The sequence below is a fragment of the Lolium rigidum genome, chromosome 3, assembly GCF_022539505.1.
Source record: "Lolium rigidum isolate FL_2022 chromosome 3, APGP_CSIRO_Lrig_0.1, whole genome shotgun sequence".
In the NCBI taxonomy this organism is placed as follows: domain Eukaryota; kingdom Viridiplantae; phylum Streptophyta; class Magnoliopsida; order Poales; family Poaceae; genus Lolium; species Lolium rigidum.
Genome location: NC_061510.1, coordinates 5,341,802 through 5,352,297, shown reverse-complemented (window position 1 = coordinate 5,352,297; position 10,496 = coordinate 5,341,802). Strand labels below are relative to the sequence as shown.

Sequence of the window (10,496 nt, the reverse complement as noted above, 5' to 3'; positions counted from 1 at the left end):
GTATTTTCATTGAAGATATCAATTGGAGGTACACCTCACAATTAGGACCACAAACAGTACAACTATTATTTATTCAGCATTAAATTTCACGACACAAACACGCACATAAGTCTCACCTAAAGATATGGCAAAGTTTGTGACTTTCAATTCTCATTTTTTTGAGATAATACTTTCAATTCTCACAGTTTAAATTGAGTTTAGGGTACGCTGAGACTCCAAAGTTAATGGAACAGAGCTTTAGCCCAGCCCAAAACGCCTTCGGAAACATTCAAAGAAAAGAAACACATGAACATACAATTGGGCTGGGCTCTACTCCCATTAAGCTTCCCTAGCTTGCTAAAAAAGATTATTATTATTGAGTAACAGGGCTAGCTGTTAATAGTTTCTTGGTAGTAGCAGCTCTTTTTTAAACTCCAGGCAATTTTATTGAATAAAAATGCGGTCAAGCCGGTCATCAACTACTGCACTAATTAGAAAAATGGGAGGATCATCAAACCAAAACAACCCTGCACATGTGACTAGCACCGTAGCGAGCAAGTGAGTGTGTAGCTCCGTTGGCCTCTAGCAAACAATGTTGAACGGTTGCCATGCCGAGCGAAGCTAGTAGCTACCGGCAGTCACCGAGGATCACCGCACCCGTTCCTCTGTAGTCCTAGGGATTAAGTACAGCATCCACAACCTTCATAGATTCAGACTCCACTGTGAGGGATTAGCACCCGGCCTGTTCTACAAGCTTTAGACCGCCAAGTAAAGTCATAGCTTCCGTAGATGCAACATGTATTTTGTGTGCATTCGAGTCAGAGCACGCAGCAACAAAGTTGCCTCCAGAATCTCTGATAATAGCCCCCATCGCTCCCTGCCTGGTTTCCGGCAAGGACGCGTCAACATTTAGTTTCAGAAGCCATCCAGCAGCCTGTCAGCTTCAAACAATTTGATAATATAGCTTTGATATTTTTCACACTCATTTCCGTTGAAAGCACTGGTTCTTTGTTTTCAGTTTGCCTCCTTGACCACCAGATGTACCAGCTAGCCACCGTAACTGTAGCTGTCACATTTTGCACCTCATAGTCCACTCCACCTGGTTTGGCCGAAATGCCGAATAGTGTAGTTCCTCTAGAATCACTGACCCTGATCTGTCCATGTCAATAGCTGACCTGACACAATCTAGTAATCCCAAACCTTGCCATATCTCTTGAGTTCTCGGGCACCTGGTGAGCATATGAGTGAGGTCTTGAGCGCTCCTAGAAGACGCTGGGCAGTTAACTGAATTTCCAATATGCATATTTGCCAAAGTACACAAACACGGAAGGATCGCATGCAGTGGATGCCAGTTGAAGATTTGAATCTTCGGGAGCACATTTGTATTCCAAATTTTCTTCCAAACTTCGTGGGGAGAAGCCCTGTCAGAATCATCACCTCTTTGTGCTCTCCTTACATGGTCTGCTTTTCATTCAACACGATAAGAAGATTCTACAGAAAAACACCTAAATTTGTTAAACTGTCTGGGAGTAGGTGAGAAGCCCGTTACCAGATGATAGGCAACCTGATTGGCCGCACGGACAGGTCAATCATTCCCCTTACATCATGCACCTGACAAAAGAACTGACCAATCTGAATAAGGAAACAACCCTCAAAAAATTCTGAATAAGGAAATCTGAGCGGCGCCTGCATGGGAAGACAACAAAATACAGAAATCGTTCCTTTTATGCACAGTTTCTGGTACCCAAGAAATACAGAAATAGTACTAAAGATCATGGTATAATAGTTCCACTTTCTCGTTTCCAAGGTTTAAGCACAATTTTGCGCAGACATCCTGGCCACGTGCGGCGACATCCACGACAAAAAGAAAAGTTCATCTTACACCACCCCTTTCATCTATAACACATCATCATCGCCAATCAGCGATTACCCGACCACCTTAGAACAAATCAATGTACCGGAAGAACGCTATACTTCAGCAAGCAACCATATGTTCCGAGCTGCTGCTTCTGACCACTGCTACGTCGCGAGCTCAACTTTGGCTGAAGAGGGTCCTAAGAACGGTGTCTCCTAGCCCTGGGACAGGCGACAGGAAGTGCCCGGTTTCGGAGAGCTCGTGGTAGTTCACCCAGCTGAGCTTGCTGGCAATGTATCTCTGCAGCACCACCGGCACCAGCCCATCCTCGTCGCCCTGCCAGATGTGGACGGGGCAGGGCGGCTTGGACAGGCTCATCGGGTCGAACTCCCACTTACCGAACATCACCATCATGTCGCGGTAGTACGACTCGTGGATGCCTTGCTGCGTCGCCAGTTCCTTCTTCTGCAGGATGTAGAAAATCTCATTTAGCAAAACATCAGCGGCGCTGCAATTGAGTCATCATGAAAGTGGTGAAACGGAGGTCCAACCTTCTCGAACGTGCCGTCAGCCTTGATCATGTTCCGGATATTGGCATCGCGTTTGTTGGGGAGCGGGGTGGTGCCGGCCACGACCGTGGAGGTGGGCAGCCAGCTCTGGTCCATCCACCAGTGGAGGATGCCGGGGGCGTGGTGCGACACACGCAGCGCCCACTGGTCGCCCACCTCCTGCTTGTTGTACACCTCCGCGGCAAGGTCGGCGGGGAAGCTTGGCCACCAGTGGTTCACCACGGGCGCCATCATCGCGGCTCCAGCAATCCTGCAACACAGAGTGATCGAAACTTATCAAACACTGTCCTTGATACAAATAAATATGGCCGTTTTCTATGTTTGTCACAGTATTCCTGGTCAAGAGTGGGCACTGCCTTGCTTACCTTTCGGGGATGTACTTGAGGGCGCCCCAGACAGCATGGCAGCCAAGGGAGATGCCGATCACGTAGAACTTAGGGCCCAAGCCTAGTGCATCAGCGAGCTCCTCGACGTCGAGCGCGGCACTCTTCACGGATCGGTTGGGGTTCGGGTCGCTCTCGCCGTACCCGGCACGATCGAACCCCACCATGTACACGCCTAGCTCTTCAGCCACTTCCTGAAAACACACAGTAGGTTCAGACGTTAGCATCTTACACAATACAAACTGAACCGACAAGATCTTTAATTTATTTGTCAAGTTGGAATTTCGCAGGAAAAGGAATTGGTCAGCACAGAGGCACAGGTCAGGGAAGAAGTTCAGAGGAAACGTATATGATATGGTCAGTACTGCACGAGATTGCACTGGCATTTGATAAGCTAGATCAGTTAAAGAGCATGGAGGTGGCATTGCAAAGGTAGGTCACGTCAACAGCTAATCTGAATACAGTATGGAGCTGGTGATGAGGGGTTCACACAGTTGTCTTGAAAACAATCAATCAACTACTAGTACTGAACCATGAATACCCGGTACGGCAGTCCAATCCATGAAAAGCATATTTTCCACCAAATTGGACAATCATGCAATGCAGCTAATTTAGCAACGCATTAGTTGACAGCAATCCGTGTATGATCCCCCAATTCGCCAACCAACCCACTGGAAAATCGTTCCGACTCCGGAGATAGTCCTAACCGAAATCGCTGTCCTAGATTGCAGTGGGGAATAACACGGACGGAGCGGCCGTGGTGGAGCGTGGCGCGGGCAGTACTGACCGGCGACGCGCGGATGTCGTCGAGCCGCGAGCCGGTGAAGCCGTGGGAGAAGACGACCTTGTAGCGCGCGTCCTCCCTGCGCGCCCCGGACTCGGCGTAGGCGAGGTGGCGGCCGTCGCTGAGCCTGACCCTGGGCGCGGTGACGGGCGGGCCGCCGGGCGTCCCGCAGATCCGAGGGGGAGGTGGTGGCGGGATGACGGCCCGGTGGATCCACCGCCCCACCGCGCCCGCCAGCGGGCCCATGGGCGACGCTGCCGCCGCCGCGCCCCTCTTGGCGCCGCAGGTCAGCACCGGCGCCTTGCAGAGCAGCTCCATTGCCGCGCAGGGCGGAGCAGAGCAGGGCAATGGGGTTGGGTTGGGTGGACCTATTGTTGCAGCCGGCCGTTGGCCGATTTGGGTGGGTGGACTAGGAGGAGCCGCCGCCAGCCATTTACTGCTCACACAGGACCATCTAGGAAGCACGGAGGCAGGTCGCTTGGACCGGGACGGTGAGTTTTTTTTTTTTTGGGAGCACATTCAAAGTGGCGGGAGAGATTCCGTCCGGGAGTAGGAGCGGTGGCGCTGCTCCGTGGCGCGGCGGAAGGAATATTCCGGCGAGTCCGGCCAAGATTTCGGTCACGACAGCGGTTACGTGACACTTTGCTCGACCTGGAAGCTTGGGTTTCCCAGCTGACACTTCTGTCCGTTACTGCAGATGGCAACGTGTCCGAGTAATTGCTACTATCTACTGTACTCCCTCCGTTCACGAATAAGTATACACTTGGATTTTTCAAGACATATTAAAAAATGGAGTAAAAATTGTATTGTTAATATGCAAATCAACATCTTTCTTCTCTTTAAGTGTTTCTCCTCCAATAAGCTAAGTGCATGTAGAGAATGAAGATAATATATGCTAAGTATTATTGGCTTTGATTTTCGTGCGATGAGAGAGAAGAAAATTTTGCTACTTTAAAATGCATTTAAAAGATAGATGTACACTCTTTCATGAATAAAGTTAAAGGCTAGATATTCACTTATTTAAAGATGGGGAAGTACGTACTAATATGTGATCACCTGTAATTGTGACACGTCTGTATGGGCTGGAGTACTAGTAATCTATAACGAAAAATAGGAGTATTTGTTTCTGACGATATTATTAAGTAAGGTCGCTAAACAGTTTTTAGCTCGCTTTCAAGGCTAACAAACAAACCTTGACCTAGGAAAGAAAAAAGGGATTCAGACGAACATCAATGAAAAAAGTTGGAATACTGTTCGGTATGTAATGTTTTCGTCGATTGTGGAGCGCATGTAATGATGTATTCAACCTCAATACCAGCTGAAAGTTTCTTGAACTTGGTCTCTCTTTTCTAGTGTATTCATAAGGGTAGGGTTCATGCGTTCATATAGATGAGTGTATGTGCGTGAACGTATATGTATTGTGTTTAAAAAATAAAATAAAAAAATTCCTTTACTGAACTAAAAAAATTGTAGACCGAACTGATATTTTAAATGATGGTATTAGTAGGTCGCTAACCACTTTTTTAGCTCGCTTTCAAGCCTAACAAACTCTTTGACCTAGGGAAAACAAAAACAACAACAACACAGTCGCACCGAACATCAACGACTTTTCTTTCCGCTGGAGTTTGGCGGGTAGAGGGAGACGGGCGCGCGTCGTGGCTACAACATGGCTGCCCGTTACGATCACAGGCTGACAACGGCGACTCACCAAACCAATCGTGTACACCAGCTCATACCCAGCAACCAAAGCTTTTTCGTACCGTTGAGCAGCTGGCTTCCGCCACCGACAGGCGACAGCGTCGACAGAGCGAGCTTCGCTATCATGACCTGAGCTATCGTCGACAGAGGGTTCACGCGCAAGCAAGCAAGCCGCCAGCAATCATATTCATACAGCGCGGCTACAGAATACTTCTCAGATTATTCAGCAATTTAATAACCAGTTAGATGCTAGTAGTATACAAATTCCTGGGATCGAAAGTTCATGAATTAAGTTTATATGTACGCGCATTTGAATAGAAGAAACAGTCCCCCGACGACGCGATCAAGAATGCTACAGTACTGCAGGAAGAACCGGACGGAGAGGAACAATTCAATGATACAGATTAATTGTGTACTACTTTAATCAATTAGATAGATGCTTTTGTGGTAACTACCCTGACGACCCAATCAAACTGGGACCGAAAGTTAACTGTAAGTGTATATCTAAGTGCTACGCGCATTCGTAGCAAAGCTAATTAACCCCCCTGAGACGCGATCAAGCCGCAGCTGGGAATGCTACAGCACGATCGAAGGAAAAAACTTCAAGGCCGATCGAAGAGGCGGTACCTGGGTGGCGCGCACGCTGTCCTCGCGGGAGCCGGTGAAGCCGTGGGAGAAGACGACCTTGAACCGGGCCTGCTCCCTGGGCACGCCGCTCTCGCAGTAGGCGAGGTGCCGCCCGTCCCGCAGCGTCACCCTGGGCGCGGTCACGGGCGGCCCGCCCGGTGCGCCGCAGACCTTCGGCGCCGGCGGGTCGGCGACGCGGGAGAGCCAGCCGGCCAGGGAGCCCAGCAGCGCGGTGGCCGGCGCCGGGGTCACCATGCCGGCCGCGGCGCCCTTGCCGCTCCGCGCCTCCTCGTCCCACACCTGCGGCATCGAGGTCACCCACATGGTTGCTGCCGTTGGAGGTTTCTTGGGCGGTGGAGCAGTTGGAAAGAGAAGCTGATTTGCTTCTTGGCGAGGCGATGAGAGATGGTTCTCGTCGGTCGCTGGGTAACTCGGCTGGGGCGACGAGCTACTTATACAAGACCGCAATGGGAGAGGGGAGGTGGCTTGGCTTGGGTTGGCTAGGTGGTGAAGGTGGACTGGTGGTGGGGTTGGTCTGATGCTGATGGGGGCTGCAAGGTTGGTGAGTGACAGCCACTGCCGCACCAACTCCGGTGGCGTCGACGGCTCGAACGGCTAGCTAGCTGCTTGGACTTCCGGGACTCCCGGCGGGAAGGAAAAGTATACGCAACACTCGGCCTAGCTGGATATATGCTCACGGTGGGGCATCAGAGCTTCTCTAGTAGAGTCCGAAAAGTTGCAACCAGAGATTGAAAAAAAAAATTGAGATTCAAAAAAGTTGCAAACAAAAAGATTGTTTTCAATTTTCCGAAAACGTATGTTCTATCGATTTTGGCCGTGGAGCATAACAGAAACCCAAAAATGGAACCAAAAAGCGGAATTCAAAATGACGCGGGTAAATTAGGCGATGATCATAGTTCGACATGACATAGATGTTCCGATTAAGCATCGATACTTACATTGTTCGACAAATTGAAGATAAATTAGTGGTACACCGGCAAGCCTAACCTAGCTAAAGCAAAATGTGGCCAGTATAGTGACCTATGGCGCGCGGCAATGGCGGTGGTGGCGTAGCTTGTCGGCGGCAGACGGCGCCAACACTGTCGTGGATGATCTTCATGCGTCGTTGGCGTCAAGCTTGACTATTTCGAGCTTGACACGGCGGACGCGGGCCTCCCGGCGGGCCGCCTCGTACTCCCGGATCTGGCGGACGGCGTCTGACGTGGGCACTACCTTTCGAGTAACCAACGTTGCCATATTCTGTATTGACTAATTGGAGGCTCATGAAGACACCCGAAGGCTAGATGGGCCACCTGGACAGCGCACCGGAGGAAACCTTGGCGGGCAAGACAAGGAAGCAGCCAACAAGGAAAGATTAGATCTAAAAGTACTGTAAACCTAGTCGTACTCGGTTAGGACCCTTGAGACCTGACCTCCTATATAAAGGCCAGGAGAGGGGCTGCCGAGGGACACGAACAATCTTAGCGATCATAGCCAGCAAAAGCTTAGAGCTAGGTAACCCTAGCGATAGCAATCTCGCCGAGATCTCAGTCGAACTATTTGGCACCCCATTGTAACCCATTGTCATCATAATCAAGAACAGACAGGCAGGACGTAAGGGTTTTACCTCATCGAGGGCCCCGAACCTGGGTAAATCGCTCTCCCCGCTTGTACGTGAACCGATGTCTCGTGTCGGCTTGCAGGATTCCATCAACCCTAAGCCCCTATCGGAGGGCATTGGCGAGGAGTACCCTCGACAATTGGCGCCGTCTGTGGGAAGCCTGTCGGCACAAGGCAAGTCATCGGCAGTACCAGTCACGTCTGCAGCGTTCTTACTCGAATCACCGACGCCGACAGAGTCAAGAGATCCGATCCGCTGCGGGTCCTTCGAGTTCATACCGCGCCACGAAGCGCTTCACTCAAACTCTATGGCATCGTCTAACGACGCAGAGGCTATTTTCGGTGGCGTCCACTTCGTCATCGATTTCGGAGGTTTCCTTCGCCTCACCAGGGCCGGTGCGTCCGACCCAAAGGCCGTACCTCCGGAGGGTGTCCCTTCAGCGACAACCCTAAAAATTTCGCCCAGAAGCATACAAGAGAGTGTCCGAGGGAATCTCGACACCACGGCTTGGCAAAGAAAGAAACGAAGAAGCTCACACCGTGAGGAGGAAGGCAGAACAGCACTTCACCCTCGACAGTTCGAGCAAGGATGCCACGACATATCGTCAATCAGGGGGGCGCACCCGTTCTCCATACCTTTCGGCTACAGAGCAACTCGAGGCGCCATGTTACCTCCACTCCTACTTTGACCCAAAAGATGGTCGGGAGAAGTCCAGTCATTTGTTGAGGAACTGCCGACACTTCCTGGAAATTCCACAGTTCTGTGATGATCTTAGAGCCGAAGCTATATCAAGAGTCCACATGATGGAGGAGAAGGCAAGGTCCTACGACCATCCGCCAGAACCATATGTACCGGTACCATACGAGCCAATGAAAAAAGACAAATATGTGCCAGCCGAAGTATTCCCGTGCGCTACGTGGACAAATCAACATGATCCATAAAACCAGCTTTTCGAAGAGAGAAATCAAGAAGTTCTCTCGAGAAGTAAAATATGCGGAAGTCGCCATGGTTGATACGCCGGATTTCATCGACTGGTCAGAGCAAAGCATCACCTTCAGCAGGGCGGATCACCTGAAAGCTGTCCCAAGGCCCGGTCACGCGGCCCTTGTCCTTGAAGCGCAAATTGGAGGGTACAATATGGGCAAAGTATTCATGGATGGAGGAAGTGGCTTGAACTTGCTATTCGCCAGCACAATGAGAGCAATGGGTTTAACAGTCGACATGCTAAGAGAATATGACACAGGGTTCCATGGCATTATACCGACTCGACCCGCTTACTCGCTAGGCAAAACGTCATTGGACGTAGTCTTCGGCACACCCAGTAATTTCAGGAAAGAAAAGATCGAGTTCGAGGTAGTCGACTGGGAATCTCAGTACCACGCCATCCTCGGCAGGCCTGCGTTCGCTAAATTCATGGTCGTGCCTCATTACGCATACCTGAAACTGAAGATGCCAGGCAACAACGGGACCCCAATAACCGTTCACGGCAGCTTCGCTCGATCAGACAACTGCGACAGGGAGTTCCAGAAGATCGTCTCGAAGTTCGGAGCCAAGGAAGAACTCAACGCGATCGATACCGTTACCGACCATACACAACCACCAGCCGACAATCGAAACGTAAGACCCGATGAGTTCGACACTACAAAGGAAACTAAGAAGCTGCAGGTGCACCCTACTGACCCGAAGAAGACAGTCAATACCTCGGCTGATCTCACTGTCTCATAGGAAGGCGCGCTCATCGAGTTCCTCCGTGAGCGCTGGGAGATATTTGCATGGGAACCATCCGACATGCCAGGTATCCCCAGGGAACTCGCTGAGCACGCCCTGAATGTTGACCCGACGGCCAAACCAGTACAGCAATCAATGCGACGATTTTCTGAACCAAAGAGAAGAGCAATCGGCGAAGAAGTTAATCGACTCCGCAAGGCAGGATTTATTCGAGAGCTTAAGGAATCTGAGTGGGTGGCCAATCCCGTCATGGTGCCGAAGAAGGACACAACCGCCCTCCGCATGTGCATCGACTACACCAGCCTTAACAAGCACTGCCCGAAAGATCATTTTCCGCTGCCTCGAATAGACCAAATAGTCGACTCCACGGCCGGATGCGGCCGTCTCTCTTTTCTCGATGCATACTCCGGGTAGAATCAGATTAAACTGAAGAAGGAAGACCAGGAGCTAACCGCGTTCATTACTCCACACGGCGTTTTCTGTTACAACGTCATGACCTTTGGGTTGAAAAATGCAGGAGCTACTTACCAACGTTGCATGCAAGTCTGCCTTGCGGAGCAGATTGGAAGAAACATTGAAGTTTACATCGACGACATCGTGGTGAAAATGAAGCACGCAGCCACACTCATCGATGACTTGCGGGAAACCTTCGACAATCTGGATAGATACAAAATCAAGTTGAATCCCAAAAAGTGCTTCTTCGGAGTGCCAGGAGGACAAGTACTCGGGTACTTCATATCAGCCAGAGGAATCGAAGCCAACCCCTTGAAGATCAAAGCTATTCTCGATATGGAGCCGCCAAAGAATCTGCACCAAGTGCGGCGAGTGAGCGAGCCGACTAGCGGCGCTCAGCGAGGTTCATTGCAAAGCTAGGGGAGAAAGCCTTGCCCTTCTACAACTTGATGAAAAAGTCGGAAAAGTTCGAGTGGACAAAGGAGGCACAGGAATCCTTCGACAACTTGAAGAAAATCTTATCAACCTCCCCGAGTGCTCGTGACTCCACGCGAGAAGGAGACGTTGCTCATGTACATAGCTGCAACGGCACAAGTCTTCGACGAGCGTTTTAGTCGTCGAACGAGAGGAAGCGAGGAGAGTTCATGGTGTGCGAGAGGCCCGCTTATTACCTCGGTGAAGTGCTCACTCACGCAAGGCGAGAGGTATCCCCATCACCAGAAGCTGGCATATGCAGTATGGAGGTCAGCTCGCAAGTTGCGGCACTACTTCACGGAGCACCCGATTAAAGTTGTAAGTG

The 10,496-nt window shown here is 50.6% G+C and overlaps 1 protein-coding gene across 1 annotated transcript; it reads right to left on the bottom strand.

The window, feature by feature from the left end:
- Positions 1 to 1,742: 1,742 nt before the first annotated feature.
- LOC124701115 lies at positions 1,743 to 6,328 on the bottom strand. The gene is made up of 4 exons (XM_047233162.1): positions 5,896 to 6,328; positions 2,769 to 2,980; positions 2,386 to 2,653; positions 1,743 to 2,299 (listed from the first exon to the last, which is right to left on the bottom strand). The coding sequence occupies exons 1-4, from the start codon at positions 6,217 to 6,219 to the stop codon at positions 2,012 to 2,014; spliced, it is 1,092 nt and encodes a 363-aa protein (XP_047089118.1). The 5' UTR covers positions 6,220 to 6,328; the 3' UTR covers positions 1,743 to 2,011.
- Positions 6,329 to 10,496: the final 4,168 nt, after the last annotated feature.

What these genes read in the sequence shown, in the direction of transcription:
- LOC124701115 (XM_047233162.1), bottom strand. Translation starts at nt 6,219, where the DNA reads ATGTGGGTGACCTCGATGCCGCAGGTGTGGGACGAGGAGGCGCGGAGC. An exon ending in ACAGCGTGCGCGCCACCCAG is followed by an intron (nt 2,981 to 5,895) that starts GTACCGCCTCTT and finishes GTGTGTTTTCAG; the next exon opens with GAAGTGGCTGAAGAGCTAGG. An exon ending in CTCAAGTACATCCCCGAAAG is followed by an intron (nt 2,654 to 2,768) that starts GTAAGCAAGGCA and finishes TCTGTGTTGCAG; the next exon opens with GATTGCTGGAGCCGCGATGA.